Genomic DNA, 22,901 nt, shown 5'->3' with positions numbered 1-22,901 from the left:
GCAGAATGAGACTGCAGCGCGTCCCTGTGGCCGAGGCGTCAGAGTTGCTGGTGCTGCTGGCCCGTCTAAATGACCCATTCTGCCCCTGCTTACGGCAGGCCGAAGCAGGACTCGCTTTTCCCTGGGCTCCCTGTGGGAGAGGCAGTTTCTGAATTCATCAGTGTAAGACTGCTCACGGTGACCTTGGCGCCCTGGCATACGGTCCTGCTGCTATTCATTTCCCAGACCAAGCGGAGATAAGGCTAAGGTGATTAGTTCCAGCGCGTCCCCGAGGCTTCTGGTTGGCTGGCAGAAACTCTGTCTGAGTCATCTTCATGAAGCAGAAGTGACAGTCTTAGCTTATCCCTTTTAGGATGCTGGATTTAAATATTTTATCTTTCTGAACAATATGTTAAATCCTTTGGGAGAAAAAAAGACTCCTCTGAAGAGGAGAGAAAGGCTTGGGTTGTGTGCTTTCCTGATGGATAATATCTTGTCACGTGCTGGGAAATAGGCTCGCTCTGGCTATGATGTTTATTTATATTGGCTTTTTATTATCACAAGAAGTTTCTGAGCAAACTAAATGAGTAGTATCATTACCTTAAAGATAAGAGAGTTGAGTTCCCCTTTCCCCACATCGCTCCAAAAAATGTTAGCTGCACCAGACAGGGAATATATATATATATATAAAGTTAAGTCTACTCCAACCCTTTTGTTCTACAGATATGATGGAGCTCCAGGAGGGCAAATAAAATTTCAAGTCCTGAAGCAAATAACTATGTTCCCATCATTCCAGGGTACTATTGATTTTAGGGAAGAAGGAAAAACTTCCTTAAATATATTATTTAGTGGAATATACATGCTGAGTTCACACTTGTTGAAATATTTTAAAATATGCAATTTGGGGTAGAGTTGTAGCAGGAAGGAGTTGAAATCGGATCACCTGTCTCCCAAGCCAGCTCACTCTACCCCAAGCCTTGATGGTTCTCAGATAAACTTTAAAGATAGGTCTTAGAGCCGCCCTGCTCGGTCTCAGAGTATATTGCCACCCCTCTCAAGTCCTACCTTAGCGATGTGTCCTTCTGCGCCCTGTTCCATTTGACAAGATTGTTTTTGTGCTGGACAGAAGATTGCAGACTGAACTTCATGCCTGGATTTACTTCAAGACCTTCATTCCCTTAACAGCTGCTGCATCCAACCCCACTCCATCCCCTCCTGACTCCAGGGCATCTCAATCTCATTATAAAAATCCAGGGACTAGCCTGATGGTTCCCAAACATGGTTATACATGGTGTCCTGTCCCTTGGAAAATCTGATTCCACATACCTGCAGTGAGAGACCTGGGTCACTTGTATTTTAACTCCTCTGGTGATTTTAATGCAGCTGTCTACCTGATCAGTATTTTGCAACTAATATCTAATATTTTAGTGCTTTTCAAATTTATTGTGCATATGAGTCACCTGAGGACCTTGTTAAAAGGCAGATTCTGATTTGGTAGGTCTAGGGTGGGCCCTAGAGTGCATTTTTAAAAAAATATTTTTATTGACTTTTTTTTTAGAGAGGGAAGAAGGGAGAGGAGAGAGAGAAAAACATTGATGTGAGAGTAGAACATTGTGGCTGCGTCCTGCATGACCCCTACTGGGGATTGAGCCCATAACCCAGGCACATGCCCTGACTGGGAATTGAACCAGCAATGTTTAGGTGCACAGGGTAATGCCCAGCCAACTGAGCCATACGGGCCAGGGCTAGAGTCTGCATTTTTAATAAGCAAAGCTCCTTTTCTCTTATTTGGCTTAGAAAGCAATTTGGAACATTCTTGTCTGTGGTACTTTTGTGTCAGAAAACCTCTGTCCCCCTGAAAACTACCTGGAGAGAAACGGTGTTGCCAGCAGAGCCGGGGAGAAGCGCGCGTGTCCTTGGCTTCCCTGCCGTTTCCTTTACTGGACACTGTCAGATGGCCTTCATCATTGTGGCTGGCATCTGCCTCTGCCTGTACTTCCTCTTTCTGTGCTTCATGGTGTTCCAGGTGTTTCGGAACATCAGCGGGAAGCAGTCCAGCCTGCCAGCCATGAGCAAAGTCCGGCGGCTGCACTATGAGGTAAGCAGGTCATTCGGGAAATGGTACTCAGGATCTCCTGCTTGATGTGTAAACACACACGCACGCACGCACCACACATACCGCCCTACACCTGGAGATTAGAAGCCTATATTTCAAATACACATACACATTGAGAGATTCACATGTAATATGGGATCTCTGGGCAAAATACGAGGCTAAATCCTACTCTGAGAAGCACCTAGCTGGACTCTCTAAATCTTGGAGTTTTCTGAGGTATAAATGTATTTCTGTCCCCAGTGAGGAGTAAACTTGTCCTGCAGGTTCTTCAGCTTTGGGGTGGAATGTAGGTGCATACTAGGTGGGAGATTTGAGTATGGTAGAACTGGGATTTGGCTTGGGGTGAGGTATTAGTTAAGGTTCTCTTGCTGAAAATCAGCCCTAAGACTGGAGTTCAGCCCAGGGGATCTGATTTCTAGACTCCAGGAAGCCACAGTTCCCCTGAAATATCCAGCAGGCACTCAGATATTTGGGCCAAATATTGTGCTCAGATAGAGCTCAGTAATCTCTGTTTATAGATTATGTGCCTCACAAAAGAGAAACACTCAGCATCCTCAAGTCTCTAATGCAGGCAACCCATTCTTAATTTCTCAAGGATCCCTTTGGGCTCATGTCCAAGTGGCTGTCCTCAGAGACATGTCCTCTGTGAAAAGAGAAACAGAAATGGCAGAACCACAGGGTTTCTACATTCAGTGGATCTGCAGTAAGAGGCATCCCTCCCCAAAACACAAGTTCCCTTCAACCCTCCTCTCAGAAACGGGGGGCACTTTCTAAAGCTTTGCCTATCTCTAGAGCTGGAGTGACACATGAAAAAACTCAACCAAGTCCACTTCATGTTGATTAATATGCACATTTCTTTTTGTTCACTGGAGCAGAATTTTATTTCAACTGCAGAAAAGTTGGATTTGGTAACTTTGAACCCTTGCAGAGAAGCATAACCAGCTTAGCAGGGAAATTAGCAGCCTCACGATGTGCTGTGAATATAATTTCCCAGGCTCTGCTGTTACTGTTTTATGAGAGATAAGAACATAGGAAATATTTGGCTCAATACATTTTCCAGCCACATTCACCTCTGCGGGAGAAATGTTACTATGTGAAATTATTTTACACTCACTCTTAGGAATTTGGTTTTATGGATTTCTTTAAAATTAGCTTTTTATACATTTACATATTGAGATAAGGATTGCTGGTGGCTGGTGGAATGTTAAACTACTCCTTCTCTCTTTCCTAATAGGGACTAATTTTCAGGTTCAAGTTCCTCATGCTTATCACCTTGGCCTGTGCTGCCATGACTGTCATCTTCTTCATTGTTAGTCAGGTAAGTTGACCCTGAGAGGTCAGGGTGAGCATGTCCCTGGAGAGGTGCTTCTTCTCTGCACAGAAAATTCTGTAGAGCTACTGAGAAAGGAGCAGAGAAGCTCTCATGCTGGGCAGCTGATCAAGCCATGGTTTTTAGGCTTCAGGGTGGGTCTCGTCATTATCGGGCCAGAGGTGGACTGAATATTCCCTTTCAGTACGGCCTCGAGGGAGCAAAAGTTGCTAAGTAAATTAACAGCCTGCAGCCACATTGAAGAGCATTTGTTTCATTTACTTCAGAGAATGAACTTCAAGCCCTGTAGCAGAACACCAACAAGCCAGCATTAATCTGATTGGTTCCTTATCTAGGATTAACGTAGATCCTTTTGCAGTCCATTAGCTATTCTTTGTAGTAATTACATTGCCACTTAAACATGAAATGAAATTCAAAAATCCCTTTGATAGAACCTCGTCTTTCTGCTGTTTATTTCCAAAACTCAACATTTTGCTGCACTTGAAAATATTTCTTTCTTTTTTTTTTTAAATATGTCTTTATTGATTTCAGAGAGAGAAAGGGAGAGGGAGAGAGAGATAGGAACATCAATGATGAGAGAGTCATTGATCAGCTGCCTCCGGCACTCCCCGGACTGGGGCTCGAGCCCGCAGCCCTGGCATGTGCCCTGATCAGGAATCGAACTGGGATCTCCTGGATTTTAGGTCAGCGCTCAACAGCTGAGCCACGCCCGGCGGGGCTGTACTTGAAAATCTTAAGAATGCTAATGATTTTAAAATATTGGTAACTTGTCTTGGGAGTTACTATTTACATCTAATGTATTATGTACCTGTCATTCATCTGAGCTTCACAGAAATCCTATGGGTAGGAATTGTTATCCCAGTTTGTTAGAATATGAAATCTAGCAGCCTTAGAGACATTTCCTATTTCTGCTGTTTCATTTTCTTATCTGTAAAATGGGTGTAATAATGGTACCACCGTAGAAGGTGCTATCAGGATTCCGCGAAGTAATGCTTGCAAAGTGCTTTGCACTGTGCCTGGCATTGTGAGCAAGAGTAGGTGTGCCTTATGAAGAGCAAAAAACACGAATGTTGTGCCAAAGGACGTAGAATAGGTTAGGGACCAGAACCCAGTCTTTTTTACTTTTTTTTTACCAACTGCTCTCTCATCCCTGTATTTGGCCAAAACTGAAAATGTTAGGAGTGCTTACAGAGCCTTAAGACAAGACGTGCCCCATTCTGCTAGCAAGTTTCCTTCTAGTATAGGGGCTCCTAACTTTTTTGTGCTATGAACCTCGGGTACTCTGGCGAAGGCTATGGGCCACTTCTTTGAATATTTTTAAATGAGTAAAATAAAAAACTTTGGATTTTAAAGGGAATCAGATAGATAGATAGATAGATAGATAGATAGATAGATAGATAGATAGATAGATAGATGATAGATAGAAAGATGATGATAGATAGATAGATGATAGATAGATAGATAGATAGATAGATAGATAGATAGATAGATGATATATATTTGCAATTATACATATCTAGAACTAACTGATATGAAAAAATGATTTCTATTGGTAACAAAATGATAGGTTGGTACTAATATAATGGGGGTTTGTTTTCTATATTCATAATTAAAAGCAATTGTAACTTTCAGTTAGAGACTGGTGAAAATAAAGATATAATTTTTTTTCTTATTGCAGTTCACAAACACCTTGAACTCTATTAAGGACACCCAAGGGTGCCTTTAACCCAAGTTAGGAGTCCTGGAGTTCTGTTGGCTGTGCCCACTGGGCAGTGTTAGTGCTGCTCCTAAAGGCTGGAGTGAATGTGTAAAAAAATAAAAAATGTATGCATACATATCTTCATAAGTTCTGTTCCCCACGTCTGCTTTGACCTACAACAGCGCTGTGTTTGTATCAGACTGTTTGTTTATAAAGCCTTGGAAACTTCATTCTCCACTCCCGATGCCGTGAAAATATTTCAGATTCTGAATGAGTTCTTTATTCAGCCGACTGAGGCTCAAACAGGTTGTGTGGCAGGCCCCCCTTATCCCTTGGCTCGGTCCCTCGTGTGACCAAAGTGCTTTGCAGGCCTGGCAACGTGCTTAATACAGCCGGCCTGCCAGGCGGGAGAGCGGCGCCCCCCCCCCGAGTAAGGTGGGCTGAGGGATAAAAGGCAATACCAAGACACGCTCCCAGGAAGGGCACTTTTGGTCCTAACACACGTTCCTGCCACTTTTGTTTTTTTTTAATCCTCCCCCAAGGATATTTTTTCCATTGCTTTTCAGAGAGAGTAGAAGGGAGAGAGAGAAAGAAACAGAAACATCGATGTGAGAGACACACATCCATTGGTCGCCTCCTGCTTGCACAAGGACCGGGGTGGAGGATTGAGCTGCAACCGAGGTATGATGTGCCCTTGGCTGGAATCGAACCGGGGACCCATCAGTCCTCGGGCCAACGCTCTAACCGCTGAGCAGCCGGCTAGGGCTTTGTTCCTGCCGCTTTCGAAAGCTGAAGTCTTTCTCCCACAGCCCCATCCTACTTACTCTCTTGTCTCTGCAGAGTCTCTGCTCCCTGAAGTCAAGAAGGGACATTGGGCTGATGTTTAAGGCACTTATATGTTGTCCAAATTTAACCTTGTACATGTTTAGTCAGTGTACCTTTTTAAAGCAAAAGAGGTCAGTCTTCCAAGGAGCAGGGTTTGTGGCTTTTCTTTTGAGAAAAAGATTAATATTCCATCGCCCCAGTATTTTCTAAGATAGCTCCAGCCTGTGGCTAGCTTTTTATATCTGCTGTGACAGTTGGTCTGGAGTGGATTTGAACTCTAAGGGGGTAGCAATGAGGTCTTTTGGATTCCATTAGCTCCTCACATTCCTCCTGCTGGGTGGTTTGGTTTTTTTTAAAGGTTTATTTATAGATATCTAAGACGTTTTCAGGCATAACTCTGAGTGTCCCGGGTACTGTATTAATATAGTCATCAGAGGATTTATTTTTTAATGTCATTTTGGAATGTCTCAGCAATGAGCTCACCTGAAAGAAAACCTATTGGGTAACTTTTTGAAATAGATCCCAGTCTTAGGTAAAAGGAATGTATTAAAACTTCCATTATACTCTTGGGCTTGCTGGGAGAGCTTGCATTTAAGCCCCTGAAATATAATGCGAGGGGATCTCACCAGGATATTGAAGCTCTGAGGCCAGGAATGAAAGGCTGACAGAAGCTGTGGAATGCGATGACCTTGAGGCTTTGTAGCTGGGCACTGAGGTGCAGTCTTTTAATGCCTGCCATTTTAATGGCTCAGTCCTAGCAACCAAGAGATGGCACATCACAGTCTAGTATTTTAGCCCCTTCCCTCTGGAAAAGAAAGAGGCGTTCCATTTAGAGGTGACGAGCAGTAGGGAACAGAAGTGCAATGCAGGGGAGAAGGTCAGCAACCTTCACTAAGGGAACCCCCGGGTGCCTGACATTCTAGTCAGGCCATAAGCAGCAAACTCCCAGAAAGCCTGTCCCCAGCCCTTTTTTTTGTATGTGTGATCACTTCATTCTGTTACTTACAGAGGAAATGTTTCCAGTAAGAGAGCCTGTGTCTGGGATTTGGAAATCTTGTTGTTAAGTGGAATGTTGGTTGTCAAGACTACTGGGTGTAAAAGGATTTGACCTTCACTTGGCTCCAGGGGTATAATTGGGTGGTTTCACACAAAAGTAAATTGTTCAAATGTTAAATCAGGAAAAACAGGATAGAAATAAGATGTATACAGAGGGGAGATGATTTTCTTTTTGGGGGGGTGGGGGGGGTTGGAGCTACCTGATTTTTCTCTCTGAAAGTTAAAACAGGGTGACTGTTACCTCTCTGCCTTGGCGTTAATGAGATTTTGGATTTACAAGGCCTGCTCTGTAGAGGCTGCTGATTGTAGTACATATTGGTGGGAATGTGCTCAGAGCTCAGGCTGGCTCGGGCATGAATAATTGAGAGAGGAGAGGGGAAGCACAATCAAGTCTCCTAGAGCAGAGTGACACTGTATACAGTTTATTTATGCAAATTCAATTCTTTGCCCTCTGCAGCAAACAATACATTTAGAGATTACAAATTAAGTAGTATAGATAATTCTGCAACTTTATCTCAAAGATGTGCATGTGCCTGGCAGGGCGTGGGTCAGCGGTTGAGTGTCGACCTAGGATCCAGGCGATCGGGGTTCGATTCCCAGTCAGGGCACATGCCCGGGTTGCGGGCTCGATCCCCAATGACTCTCTCATCATTGATGTTTCTATCTCTCTCTCCCTCTCCTTTCCTCTCTCTGAAGTCAATAAAGATACATTTAAAAATAAAAATAAACGATGTGCATGTGTCTCAAAGCAAACATGAGAGGTGGGCATGAAAATGCTATTTCCTCAGTCTCAGTCCTCTGTGCCCCTCAGAGTATGAACATCTCATTTGAGTGGTTCTACTGTAAAATTGTATTTTGCATATATATCCAGTTTATTATATACCATGCATTATATCTAGAATATATAGTGTATATATATTACTATACAGACTTGAATAAACAAACGTGTGTATATTAACAGTGTGCATCATGGTCATTTAAGTGAATTTTCAAAAGAAATTTGACCTTATACAATAAATAGTTGCCTCATACTTTAACTTAAGAGACTCACTCCTGTTTAAGGAATCTCAGAGGGAAGGGGGGTGGGAAGAGATTAACCAAAGAATTTATATGCGTATATGCCTAACCCACGGACATGGATAATAGTGTAGTGAAGGCCTGTGGAGGGTGGGCAGGACGGAGGACATCTGTAATACTTTTAACAATAAAGATAAATTTTAAAATATTAAAAAATTGAAGTAAATAGAAACTCAACCCCGTTTAAGATAATATTTCTACTCTGTGTTTATAATGGCTAAGTATACCTTCTTTTGGAGCCAGAGCTATGGCTTTCTGGCTGACGAGTCTTGAGCAAAATCCTCTGTGTCATAGTTTATCCATGCGTTGAGTGGAAATGTTACCTACCTACCTCATAGGTTTGTTATTGAAACTAAATAATACCATCCATGGAAAATGCTTAGTGTAACACCTGACAAACCACTAGCATTGAATAAATGTTAACTCTTATTTATTATCCTTGCTATTATTTTAAAAAATCTTAGCTTTGCTAATACCTGTTAACTACTTGTTTTCATTGATAATAAAGGAATACACGAGACAGAAATATTTAAATGAAATAACACTTATTACCGATTGACCTCTTACTTTTAAGTACAATTATTGTGATTTGCTCTAGACTGCGATATTTTCTTTTGACTCTCCAGTCAGATATTTCCTAAGCATGACTGTTTCTATCCCCCCTTTCTGTGTATTTGCACTGGCCTTCCTGCACATCCCTATACTTTTGCCCCTATTTATTCAACAAATATGTCTGTTGAGCACCATGTGTACCAGGCACGAAAGACCCATCATTTCACTCCCAGCAAGAATCAACTTCAGCAAAATTGTCAATCCTGAGAATTTCTAGCGTATGTCACAGGAAGCAGGGTCTCTTACAGGTCCACTATCTTAATAGAGTAGAAGAAAATAAGAACTGTCTGACTCTGTTTTTCCGGTACTTCTCCCAGCCTAGCTGCCCCTCCTTAATCACACAGAGAGCAGTTCCCTTTGCAAGGACAGCAGGTACATGTATTTCCAGGAACCATCTTAAGACTTCCTCTCCCCTTCCATTATATACATTAAAAAATCATCTTAGGTATGCTCTAAGTACTGTGATTTTTATAAAGTTAGGCTATTCTGTACTTAAAAATAAGAAGAATGACATTTGGAGACATTTCTATAAAGTAAGTCCTAACTATTAGCTTGAATGTTGGTGCATTGCTATAAAATCAGTAATGGTTATGAAATCCTTCTTTGCCAAAAACCTTCCTCAGCATGTCATATAAAGTGAATTATTTTCCAAGATAAATAAGAGTTCATGGTGGTGGTTTGTTTATAAATCACAGAAATGAAAAAATTTGGTACCACCAATGGCAATTTAAAACTGGTAAGTCTGTAAGCACTTAATCGGGTTGGTTAACTGACACTCCAGGTCTTTCTGAAAGAAATACCTGTGCTTACAGCTAGCTGTACTATGCCTGGGGCCCTAGTGGATTATGAGTTATAAAGAGGGTACAAAATAAATATAAACCCACTGCCTCAAAAACAGGAGGCGAAATCAACCTGTTTGTTAGCCATTAATATTCAGATATAGCTTGCAGTCTTACATTTTTAGGTCCTAGGAGAAGGGGCTCCTAGGGATGGCTTTTATAACCCCACCTCATGAAGCTATCATGGGAACATACGTCCAATACTTTCTTTTATTCCCATATAAGATTTCCTGTAGCAAGCAGAAGTGGTCAAAATCATTTCATTGATCTCAGAGCTGGCACAAATTACTAGTCATTCACCTCAACAGTTCTGTTGACAGTTCTTAGCTTAATCCATATGTCATCAGACACTCTTAAAACAATTACCAAGTCATTAATATAGACAAAAACAGCCTCAAAACATTCCTTCAGAATTGTAAAGCACATGAAAGCTCATAATTACTTTTGTGAGTGACTTTGTGCCTGACAGGTATAGTAAGCCCTTAATTAATTTATTCATACTAGTATGATTCAGATTGACAAATGGAGTGTTCTGTGGCCCTTCACTTTTCCCATATGTAGAAGAGACTTGGTTTTTGTGTCGGTTGGTTCCTGTGTTGGTGTTGTGTTTCTTCTTGGCTCTAATTCAATGTCACTGTCTTTTCTCCACAGGTGACCGAAGGCCATTGGAAGTGGGGTGGTGTCACAGTCCAAGTGAACAGCGCCTTTTTCACAGGCATCTATGGGATGTGGAACCTGTATGTCTTTGCTTTGATGTTCTTGTATGCACCGTCCCATAAGAACTATGGGGATGACCAGTCTAATGGTGAGTTCCAGTCTCTTTAGTATAGCTTTATTTAGGATAAGTAGGCTTCTGTCTCTACAAGACCTAACTAGCAAAGGCTCTGCGTTTCCCAGTCAAACTTTCCCTCCGAGTGTGAATGAGCATCCTAAGGATTCTGGAACCATAACACAAAAAGCCAGCATAAGGCAGACACTTATTTAAATCCTCATTTTAAAAAAATATTTAAAATACATTGGGAATATTATATTCTAGTCTAAAACATGTCCCAGTTTTAGTACAAAAATTAAATTTGCTTTCCTCAATTTATTTAGCAGAATTTACTGTTGAAAGGTATACCACATTCATTCTTCTAGTTTGAGAAGCACAATCCTAAGATACCAGATGGAGTGGGCCCAGGCCCTGAGAGTTCATTTTTCTCCTGTTCATTTTTTCTTCAAGGCTTTTGACATGTGTCCAAACCAATAGCTATTCTCCAGTCCCCACAGCCTTTCTCTCCTTAAGTGCTGTTATTATTGTCTCAGATGCTGCTGCAAGGAGCCTTAGAGAACTTAGCCAGTCTGGTTATTTTATAGATAAGGAAACTGAGGCCCAGAGAAGGAAAGGGCTTGCCTGGGGTTCTCTACCAGCTGTGACAGAAAGAAATGAATATCACTGCGTATGACAGAGCTGTTAACTTGGAATTGGTGGCCTGGTAAACATCTGTTCTGATGGCTCCTTTTTCTTTGGATACTTGATTCTATACTGTTTGGCTCCACCCTATTCTTTCATGTCTTTCACACCTGCTTTACCCTAGCCACATACTTGCTATCCCCCAAATATAAGATGCTCTTTCTCAAATCAGAGCCAGTGCCCTTCACTCTGCCCCAGAGCAGAGACTAGGGTTCAAGGTCTACCTGTCCACCGTGTCACCAAGTGTTGGCCTTGCTCATAGGAAGTGCTCAGCGAGTGTGTGGTGAATGAATAGATTCCTATCCTGCTTCCATCTGGGCATGATAAAACCCTACTCATCTTTTAGGCTCATTCAAAATGCTTCTTCTTTCTTGAAACCTTTTTCTGATCACACCAGTTGGAGTTCAGCAAGTTGCATTCAGTAGAGTATTATTGCCATGGGATGTTAATAGGTTTGAGTAGTCAAATAAGTTTGATAATCATTGGGTTTTTAATCAGCATCAATGGGGTTTTTACTAAAAGACATCTTAATGCCTTTAGCACATTAATATGTACTGTAAGTCATTTAAAATGGGTGAGGGTAACAGCATTTCCTCAAATTATTAAATCACTTGGTCCTGGAACCCTTTTTCTAGGCAGTTGGAACTAGTATCCTAAGGGATAGGCCTGGGGGAACAAGATTACACCTGTCACATGACACTCACTGTGCAGATGTGGATGAGTTTGCCTGTCCCTTCTCTCTCCTGTTGGAACACTAACTCCTTAAGGGCAAGGACTGGTTCTTAAGGGTGCTTTGAAAATGTTGAGTGAATTAATGCTTTAGAAATGAGTTCTAGATTAGCTTTCATATTTCACAGATGAGTGATCTTGAAAGCAGGGTAAAAGGAGGTGGGTGATGACCTGAGAAATGGAGCAGGGAGAGGAGGCATCTGTGCTGAGGGTCAGCAGTAGAGGAATGTTCTCAACCATCATTTGTCTCTGGCACTAGACCTGCTATTTCTGTGCAAGAGCATCCTAGACATCAGGCCGTCCTTCCTTCCCACTCCTCACTTGTCACACTCAGTATCAGCTTTACCTTTGGCCGTGGTTCCTGGGCAAGAATAAAGACGTGTGTTTTTTAATTGTTGACACTATTACAGATATCCCTCATTTTCCCCCTCTTTGTTCACCTCCACCCAGCTCCTGCCCCATCCCCCTGCCTTCACCACACTGCTGTGTCCATGGGCTACGCATATATGTTCTTTGACTAATATCTTCACCTTCTTTTATCCAGACCCTCTCACCTGCCTCCCCTCTGACATCCATCAGTCTGTTTCATGTATCCATGCCTCCGGTTCTATTTTGTTCATCAGTATCTTTTGACTTACCTGCCCAGCTGCCCAACTCTGGGTTTGATTGACTTCCTCTAGAAAGTTTGTGAGCTGAGCAGCCTTCATTTCCCACTGCTTCCTTTCCACTGCTAGCACTCAGTGTTCTACTATATGCATGGAATATGGAAGCATGCAGCCTCTCGTGGGCCTCCATCACATCAGCAGGAAGAGATTCTGGGCTTGTGAACAAGAATCTTGATTTCATTTCATGGTCATCCTGTTGGACTTTGACAGAAACCACATGGACCTGTTCTTCACTTGAGAATATTAAGCAGGAATCCAAAAGATGGAGCTCTTGCCTTCCAGGGAAATTTCACATAAAGCAATTGCTGGACTTCCCGGGATGTTGGAATAATCATTCTAATGGGTAGTAATTATTGAGTTCTGACCTGTGCTACAGCACTTCATGTACACAAACTATTCTGGCTGTTTTTGCTATAAGACTGTTGGCAAACTGCGCAACTTCTCTGTGTATCACTTCTCCCAATTGTAAGTGATCTCCTAGAGTCTTATGGAACCATGAAATTCTGTGGTTTTCTTTCTTCCTGATAGCAGGGAAGGGGCAGAAGAGCACCTCCTGTCATAAAGTGGCAGCCCAGGGAGTGATTCTGTCACAGGTAAGGGGTTTCCAAACACTGGTGAGAATTTTCCCAGCTCCAGCACTTTCGGGCACATGGGAGGCCGGAGCTGTAGCAGAGACAGGATGACTGCCTACCACCCTATTGGGCCAGATGCTTGAGTTGCAGCCAGGGGTTAGGCAGCTCCCATGAGGACTTCTTTTCCTGCACAACCACTACCCTCCTAGGCTTGAAACCTTGCAAATGAGAATAGCACTTGATCTATTTCCCATCTTATTTTTAGTTGTTGAAGACAGCTTGAACCACAATTTCAAAGAAAACTCAAAAGCTATTTCGCAGCCCTGGCTGGGTAGCTCAGTTGGTTAGAGCGTCATCCTGATACGCCAAGGTTGTGAGTTTGATCCCTGGTCAGGGCACATTCAAGAATCAACCAATGAATGAAATAAGTGGGACAACACATCTCTCTCTCTCTCTATCTATCTATCTATCTCTCTCAAATCAATTTAAAAAAAGCTAGTTCTCAAGAGGGGGTCACCTCCCCTGAATCTTTTACCAAGTGGTATTTGGAAATGTTTGTGGCTGTTTTAGGTTGTCACTATGACTGGGACATGCCATTGGCATTTAGTGACCAGATTCTAGGTATGTTAAATATCCTGCATTGAGCCTGACAGTCCTTTGTAGTAAAGAACTGTCCTGGCCCTAATGCCAATAGGGCCCCTGTTGAAAAACATTTTCCAAGCAGTTTAGTGGGCAGACACTTTGGGGACCCTGTTCTGATCCTAAATACAAAAGTCACATGATTTAGCAGGTCTGTGGTAGTGACATGATCAACTGTGACTTGAGAGCAGCCCATGAGCCCCTGGCAGCTAGCTGTGCCCTGTTCCCACATGGTGCTGTGGCCTGTGCATTTGGAAGGGCTCTTGCATCTCTTCATCTGCCGCCAAACCACACAATGTATCCTAGGAATTATGATGTATTTGCCAAGATTTTGGAGCTCCTCAGAAAGAGCTAGTTTGGAATATTATATGGAATCCTAGAAAATGAACACTTAGGGTGATATACTGTAGTTTTAAATCCTTTGGATGGCATTTCTTCTCCCTCACCCCCAGCTTTTTCATGCTCCTTTTCCTTTCTCTTGGAAAGTTTTTATTTTTAAATTGGCTTTGACTCCTCCCCCGACCTCTTGCTTTTAAGGTCCAGAGCCAAAAATTCAGATCTCTTGCAATGGAGAATGAATCACAGGTGTGTCGTGTTTCTTGCCTTTGTGAGATGGATCCTGGAAAGACCCCTGGAAAAAGATAGACCTCTGCAAAAGAAAAGACCATTGAGAAGTGTTGCTTTGTTTGGGAGGTGGAGAAAGATGCCAAGAAGTGTCTTCAGATGCCAAGAGGAAGTGGGTAGGAAGGGAGTGGGAGCAGAGAGGATAGACTTTTGCTCTTGGTCAAGCAATGGACAGAGAGAAACAAAGCAGACAGCAGCTTCAAGAGAGGGGGTCAGTTTCCAAAGAGCATTTTCTCTCATATATTTGTTTTGTCTTTAATGGTGTGGATCAGAAAGTGACTCTTAGAAATGGATCACTGAGCCCTGGCCAGTGTGGCTCAGTTGGAGTATCATCCTGTATACTGAAAGATCAAGGGTTCAATTCCCGGTCAGGTGCGGAGGGCAACCAATTGATGTTCTCTCTCACATCGATGCTTCTCCCTCCGTCCCGCCCTCCCTCCCTCTCTCTGCCTAAAAAAGATCACTGAGCTTATCCTTGGGTGAGGATTGAAAAAAGAGAAAGAAATGAACCTCTGAGCACCTCAGTTCTTTTCACTGTGCTAGGTTTGATAAGGTGGAGCGATGTAAAGCCCAAAGCAGTGACAAAGACACAGTCTTTATTACGGAGCTAGAAGTTGGGATGGGAGACAAGACTCCCTCAGCCGCCTCCTGGCAGGGGGTGTGGCAGGACAGCCTCATGTTTTCAGCGCCTGACTGGTGCTGCGGGGATGTGTAGCTCTGGCTTCCTTCTTGTTAATTGACTTACCGCAGCCGCCGCGGTGGTATCACATCCACACACGTCATTTTACATATATGTCCATGTTCCTTTGTATATGTGCATGTTTATGTAATCTTTTTTTTTTTTTTTTTAATCCTTCCCTGAGGATATTTTTTCCATTGCTTTTCAGAGAGAGAGAAAGGGAAAGAGAGAAAGAAAGAGAAAGACACATTGATTGGCTGCCTCCCGCACACTCCCCAACCAGGGCCGGGGATCAAGCCGGCAACCGAGGTACATGCCCTTGGCCGGAATCAAACCCAGGACCCTTCAGTCTGCGGGCTGCCGCTCTACCCACTGAGCCAAACTGGATAGAGCTATGTAATCTTTTATGCACAAGCATGCATATTATTTGTTTTTTTACTATAACAAAGATTTTTTTAGGCTTCTTTCTTGCAAGGACCATGCACGTTTTCTGCTCTGCTCTTGCGGCCTTTTCATTAAAGTTGTTCTTTTTACCTGTTTCCATACCAATTTGTGAACCGTTCTGGATGTCTTCCCAGGCAGAAATGAATTTCAGCTGATGCTGGGCAGCCCCTCGAGCCAAGGGAGGCCACTGTCCCCAAGGGTGGCGGACGTCAAGGCCCCATGCGCGTGACCAACCGTCCAAACCCCACAGTCACCAATTCCCAGGGAGGAAAAAGTTGGTACTGCTTACAAAGTCAGACAGTCCTTGATAATAGCTTTCATTTTTGTGTTCTTTCATCTAGAAAATTCTTGTCAGAAGTTTTTTTTTAAAAAAAAGCAAGACCCGGAATTCCTGACTGGGTGATGGTGACGAAGGGAACAGGAGATGCTCTAATTGCCAGCTGCTTCCTTTCTGTTTCTACTCCCAATAAGTGTCTTCTGTCTGGCACACTCAGCCTGCCGGAAGCCACGGCAGCAGCCCGGGGCCCGTGTCTTGGTAGCCGGCTACCACGCTGTGACCGTTTTACTTCCAGAGGCTTCTAAGGTCTCATGCTGCTGGTTTCACAGGAAAGGCGGCTTTGGCTTTCATTGCCTCAATAAATGTTTGGTTTGAGTCATGAGGCTTTGACAGTGGCTGCCTTTTATTGAGGTCTTTCCTTGGTTGCCTGTTAGATGACTCACCCATGGCCAGCCTGGCTTCTCCTTGATGTCTGCAATGGAATTGGTCTTCCCACCAGGGTGGGACTCAGTCTTTTCCACTCCCTAATGAAGGTGGGAAAGAGGTGACAGTCAGGCCATCGTCAGCCTCGCGCCTCCTTTTCTGCTTTTCGTAGTCGGGCAGTTTCTGCCCCTTCCTCTCCCAGAACTGCTGTCTTAACAGTGGCCTGATCTTTCCTTGCCCAGGCACCTAAAATCACATTTTCTGAGTCTTAGAATTACTATCACCCCACTCTGATAAGAGGCACTTCAGTCATCTTCTTGAGAAGACATTTTTGCTTCCCAAAGGTACTAGTTGGGTAGGGCTGCTATAACAAATACAACAAGCTAGGTGGCTTAAATAACAGACATTTTCTCACAATTCTGGGGGCTAGAAGTCCAAGATCAATGTATCAGCAGGACTAGTTTCTCCTGAGGCTTCTCTTCTTGGCTTATAGATGGCTGTCTTCTCCATGTGTCTTCGCAGGGTCTTCCCTCTGTGTGTGTCTCTATCCTAATCTCCTCTTCTTAAAAAGACAATGGTTATATTGGATTAGGGCCTATCCCAATACCTCACATTAACATAATTTTTACCTCTTTAAAGATCCTATCTCAAATACAATCACATTCTGCAGTATTGAGAATTAGGACTTCAACAAGTGATTATGGTGTGGGGATTACAATTCAGCGCACAACACTAAGATTTCACTGGAAGTTTCTAGGCTTCATTGTGCCCCCCCTCCTTGCAGTCGCCTAGCACTGGGTGTCTGGAGGTACTGTGGAGGTGGGTGGGAAATGCCTCACCCCAAGCCTGGTATAGACTACCTTGATGGTTGAAAGGAATTGAGAGACTCCTGGACCCAGAATTACTGAACCCTGTCCCACAAAGGCCACTCTGCCCCATCCCCCAGAAGGAATCACAAAAGCAGAATCATCCCAAGGCACACCTGCTTTCTAGATGAGAGATTGTCCCTAAACCCCAGTGAGGAAAACCAGTACTGGGACACTGGACTGGACCTTGCCCTGCGGAGTATAGCAGGGAGGAGCTAGACTGGCCTGTACCAGACAAATCTTGGTGGGTGTTTTAATGAGCACTTACTATCCCAGATTCTGTGCTAGGTATTCACATTCTTTAGAAAAGAAAAAAGAATTTTGAGACCTACCATCCACTATTTTATTAACACCCAAAATGTAGGAGTAAACAACAGTCATTTGTGTGGAAATAACTTTGCTTTACAAATACTACACTCTCCTTGATTTTGTCATTCTGCTGTGACCCAGTGACTTCATTATAGTTATCATCTGGGCTTAGCTTTGAAGGTGAATAGGAAGGAGGTCGGTGTGGAACTAGAAAAAAATTCCACAGCAAAGAATGGAGTCAAGAATGTTACAGAGCCCAGCCAGGCGTGGCTCAGCGGTTGACCATCGGCCTGGGATCCAGGAGATCGAGGTTCGATTCCTGGTCAGGGCACATGCCTGGGTTGCAGGCTGGATCCCCAGTCAGGGGTCTGCAGGAGGCAGCCGATCAGTGACTCTCTCATCACTGACGTTTCTATCTCTCTCTCCCTCTCCCTCTCCCTCCGTCTCTCTGAAATCAATATAGATATATATATTAAAAAAAAAAGTTACAGAAACAGCCGCAGCTTTGGAGGTAGACACAGCTGGTTTGGAACCCTGACTCCAGGATATACTGTGTATGACCTCAAGAAACAAATATGAACTCATGGAGTGGGACCTCCCTGGCTTCCATAGCTGGGTAATGGGGTGTTAACTTGTCTGAATGGTTATGAGGAAAGAATTAGGTAGCCCTTATTAATATTAGAAGACCATTGGTCTCTTCCAGATTTTGTGAAACAATCTTAGAATTACCCTTCTTTTTACTAAAATAGTCGCAGATACACAAATAATTGTCGTTTTTAAAAAGCTTTAAAAGCTGTGCTTATTATGTCATTATAGTTCTGTTTATGGAGGTTTCTGGGCCCCTAGTACGCATTTCAGTCAGTGAGAATTAAGCAGCGGTTACGGACCTGTGGCCATGACACCAAGAATATGGACTCATCAGTAGTCCTCTGAGATTAAATCTCATGCCAGAGATTGGCCTCATTTCACAGTGGTTAGAAAGAAACAAGCCTTTATCTTACTGGTAATTAGCTGAGATGAATTGGCATTATAACCAGAGAAAGAGACTTATTCCAAACTGAAGAATTCTTTCAACTTCCTTAATTTATTATTTTTCCTTTCATTCTTCCCTTCCCCCCTCAGTAAAAAACATCACATTTTTGGAAGGGTTGTTTTGGTCTTGAAAGGGAAGAGGCTTTGAGCGTGTTTGTGCTCTGTGCGGCAGGAGCCGAGAGGTGGGGAACGGATGGAGCAAGACCTTGGCAGGAGCGGGGGCCCATGGAATTTGCAGACAATTGGAGGAATCCCCACTCCTGCCATGTTACTGCCATAGTCCCACACCCACTCCCTAAGGGGAACAGTTGGCCTTCAAGGTACAGTAGAACCACACATGAAGCAGAGATTCTGCCAGCCAGTGGTGCATAGATCCCATTCCTCATCCCGGCTCTGCTGGGAGCAAGCTGCAGCACATTAGAGAAATGAATTGCTGATCTGAGCCTCAGTGTCTTCACATCTTATAAGGAAATACAGGGCATGCTAAGCCCCTATGGTGTATATGGTAAATACTCATATATAACAGTTCTCCTTACTATCAGTGTACCGCTCTTGTGTGCTATAAATTCTCTTTCATCAGATACAAAAAGCAAAATTAACATCCTGAACAATTTATCCAAATTATTGTATATATGTATTTATGACTGTAACACATGGCATGCAAATTTATGCTTTGCTAGCAGTCTCATTGGCTGTTGGAAATTTGAATATTTACAAAGAGTCAGCATAGCCTAAAAGAAGTGTTTAGAACAGCGTCAGGCACACACTATAACGTTAAATAAAGAAGCCAAAGTAATTCTGGCTGTTTCTGCAAATGATCTGTAGGATCAGATACATTTTCTAGGGCCTGCTAATTGGAGTCACATTTTAAGCTTAAAGAATTGACATCTTTGGATCAAAACCTGAAGAAAATTACATTCTAGTACTATTTCTAAGAAGTCATCAACTGAAAGGGATTCCTTAAGTAAACACTTGGAGGTGCTAATAGGTTGACTGGGGTGGTCAGGATTCTTTGAAATGTCGATGACTCTCAGACAGGCAGATCTTGAAACTGGCTTTGAACTTTTGATGGCTTGCCCAGATATGCAAATTCAGAAGTAGCTTTGACCAAGCACCCTACAGGGCCACTGGTTGAGGTGACCAAAACACTGGTGTGTGCAGATTCCTGGGGACAGAGAATTCAGAGTGCATTTCTGGTAAAACTCCTAATTGTATTATAGGTCGTACCCTGCCCAATCTTTTGGGATAGGCAGGTCTTGTTCGGCTGCACATGGCATAGCCACTTTGTAAATTATTCACAGCGAGGGCGTACGAGCCTGCCCTCCCCTCTCAGGGGAGGCGAGTGGTGCTGGCTTAGTTCACAGCACTTGCTTTCCTCCCTCCGCCTGGCTCCTGGCTGTGTTGTGTATCTGTTCGGTCACCTGGGGCAGTCACCTCACTTCCACCCCAGTTTCCTCGTCTGTAAAGCTGGCACGATCAGCTTGGAGGGCTCTTTGAGGATAAATACGATCAAGTATAAAGCATCGAGAATAGCGTCAGGCCCCAAGTAAGCTCTCATTAAATGTTAGTAATGACTACAAATTATATAAGCAGTAGGCTGACTCATCTCTCATTAATATCTCTTCTGTGGGAGACAAAAGTGGATGAAATTACTGCAAGGTCTGAGTGAAAAGGTTGGGCGTGAGCCCTAGGTGTTTGTGCCCAGGTTTTCTCTATCAGCTCAATGTGGAAGGGGGCCGGCACTGGGCAGTGGGTTCTGAGGTGAACCAGCTTTCTTCTGTCTCCCTGAACACGTCTAACCCCCAAACCCCTGTTTCAGGCGATCTGAGGGTGCACAGTGGGGAAGAACTCCAGCTCACCACCACGATCACCCACGTGGACGGACCCACCGAGATCTACAAATTGACCCGCAAGGAGGCCCACGAGTAGATGGCTCTAGCACCTGGCTGGGACTGTCCCCCACGTCCCAGCCCTTCTCCCTAGAGTGCCAAGCGTGCCCGAGAGAGCTCACTGTGCAAACGAATGCTCCAGTGCTCGTGTGTCTTAGCTGTGGTGTCTTGGACCAGCGGCGTGGACGTTGTCACTTTGCCTTCTGACCACAGCTCTTGGGGGAAGATTCCCGCAGCCACTAATGCGTTGTGTATGATAACAAAACCTCTGGTATGACACATTTTCTGTGATCATTGTTAACTAGTGACGTAGTAACATCTGTAGCAGGTGGTTAGTAAACCTCATGTGTTGGGGGTATACTCCTTGGGGGATGATTCAGGCCAGATGGGGTCTATGTGGAGTGGAATATTTTACTCTTTTTCCTGTTTTAGATTCTAGGATAGATTTTTAACATCCTTTGCAGTCCAAGAGAGGCTGGTGTCATAGTTTCTCACTCCTAGTTCATGGCCATTTTTCTCTCCTATTTATATCACAGAGTAGCCTGTCGAGTTAATATTTAAGTTGTCGGTAGATCTGTGTCCCTATTTTTTATGACATACTATAAAATAACTGAATTTCATGAAACGGTCTATTACCCCAGGGGCATTTCAGCTTTGGAACCAAATCTGTGTATCCAATACTAACCGATCTGTTGGATGTGGGTTGGGTCTGAAAAGCTTTTTTAACCTCTTGCTTAAAACATGTTTCCTTTTGATAAGATGTTTCAATCAGCCTCCAGAAGTGTAGATCGGACCATTTAAATAAACCTGTATGTATTTGCATATCTGTACATGCACACACCATCCTCCTGCTCAGCCAGGACATACGCACACAGATTCTCCTCCGTGTCCGTCCATGGGGTGGGGAGTGGGCAGGGGAAATAGCTTTATGAGAAATTAAAATATTTTGCCATCAAATCACAATGTTTGGGGGCGGTATCTATTTCTGGAAATAGGGTAGCCCTTTTTGTACTGGGTGGTTAACCTCCCTAGCTGTCCTGTGTGGCCACAAGGGTGGAGAAAATTGTTACATGATTTAGAAGCAGATCACCACCCCACCCCCCACGCAGCTTATTCCCACTTCCACAAATAGCCTGTTTGATTGTATTTTAACTCTGTGGCTGGAGAGGCAACATGGTATATAGCAAAGAGAAAGAACCCTGGATCTGAGGTTAGAAGGCAGTTTCCTCTCCAAAGTCTGTCATTTATGAGTGTGACCTTGTTGAAGCCTCCTGACCTGGATGTCCCCTCACCTACAAACTGTCATAAACTTTGCTTCGCAGGGCTGCAGTGCCTATTAAGTCAGGTAATGTATATGAAAATGAATTTTAAACGCTAAAGCCATATGAATGTGTTCTTCTTGGAATCAAAAACAGTTTCATGCGTGTCCTGTTTTCCAGACACTGATGCCTGGAGGTCCGGGTCACAGTCTGGTTAATTCACCCACTCAACACCCACCATCCACCCCACCTCCGATTTTGGCTAAAAGCACAGTAAGCAGGTTCAGGAGGAAATACTTAGGCTTTGGCTGTTCTCTCAGGCCTTTTCCTATCCTGCTGAACATCTGATGGTGTATGAACTAATTCACTCAACACCCACTTCTGACCATCCACTAGGGTGCCAGGATTTAAGGTAGCTCGCAGCTCACCATCTGGAAGGGGAAGGGGAGAAGATAAAATGTGGCGAGTGAGCTCCTGATCTAGAGGGTAGAGGGAGAGGTTCTCCCAGGGAAATGGGGAAACGGCCTGAGACAGACTTTAGAAAAGAAGTAACTTCTTACCAGGGCCAAAGGGCAAAAGGAAATCATAGAGGAGGCAAAGAATGGGGTATGTTGAGATAAGTCTGCTCTTCAGGCCTGACTGGCACACAGGAGTGGAAACAGCAGGAGAGAAGCCCCATGCCCTGTGAACCTGAATGAGAAGGGTCTTTATGCTATGGTAAGAGCCACAAGACTTAGCCTTTGGGTTTTAGACAGAGAAGCAATATGATCTGGATTACCACTTGAGCATATGGAGGCTGGAACTAGGGCAATAGTCAAGGACGTGGAAAGGAGGGGACTCGTTTTGGAGACAAAACTGGCAAGGTTTGAGCATTCTGAATGTGGGCCTCAAGAAAAGCAAGAGCAGAGTTCAGTTTCAGTCCTTGCTGGGTAAGGGAATGGTAGGGACCCTGACAGAATTAGAGATTCCTGGAGAAGTGTAGGGGGTTCTATTACTTAAGTGTCTTTAAGTATTAAAAGCCAACTTAAGCAAAGTTAGCCAAAAGAAGTACTTTACTAGAATTTCTCTAGAGTATCACATGAATCCATGGAACAGTTGAATGAACCAGAGAGATTGGGAACTGGGACAGTTCTAAGGGACCCTGGTACCAGGAATTCATGGACCTTTCCCTGCACAGTACCATCTACAATTAGCCCAAGTCTTTGTCTCTCTCACTTCAAGACTTGGAGAGACTGTGTGAGTGGCTCGGCTTCAGGCAAGGGCCTGTCCCTGTGCCAATCAACTGTGAACAAATCAAGTGGCTTTTAGCAGCTTACCCTGTGGGTTGGGGTCAGCTTCCAAAGAATGGAGAATCCATTTAGACATGGACAAACAATCAGAAAAGATCTACCACAATGAGCAAGATGATAGGTTTGGATTTGCCTGGGTTGGGTTTTAAAAGCTATCTTCTGGAGGCATTGACAAGCTAACAATTAGAAATGAGAGGTTGAGCAGACCACTCAGGGCAG

At 43.7% G+C, this 22,901-nt stretch overlaps 1 protein-coding gene across 3 annotated transcripts in view; it reads left to right on the top strand.

Annotated features, from left to right (window-relative positions):
- Nucleotides 1-22,901, top strand: part of WLS (Wnt ligand secretion mediator) — a 133,612-nt gene that overhangs the window by 77,174 nt on the left and 33,537 nt on the right. For 2 of the 3 annotated variants that reach the window (XM_081144444.1, XM_081144445.1), the window contains exons 9-11: nt 1,934-2,077; nt 3,330-3,413; nt 10,185-10,338. In XM_081144444.1, the coding sequence (XP_081000570.1) occupies nt 1,934-2,077; nt 3,330-3,413; nt 10,185-10,338 (382 nt within the window). Of the gene's footprint in view, nt 1-1,933; nt 2,078-3,329; nt 3,414-10,184; nt 10,339-20,064; nt 20,957-22,901 lie in introns of those variants that run through there. The other variant, XM_081144446.1, reaches the window with a different exon arrangement.

This window comes from Miniopterus schreibersii (genome assembly GCF_964146895.1).
Source record: "Miniopterus schreibersii genome assembly, chromosome: 8".
In the NCBI taxonomy this organism is placed as follows: Eukaryota; Metazoa; Chordata; class Mammalia; order Chiroptera; family Miniopteridae; genus Miniopterus; species Miniopterus schreibersii.
This window is presented reverse-complemented; position numbering and strand designations above follow the sequence as displayed.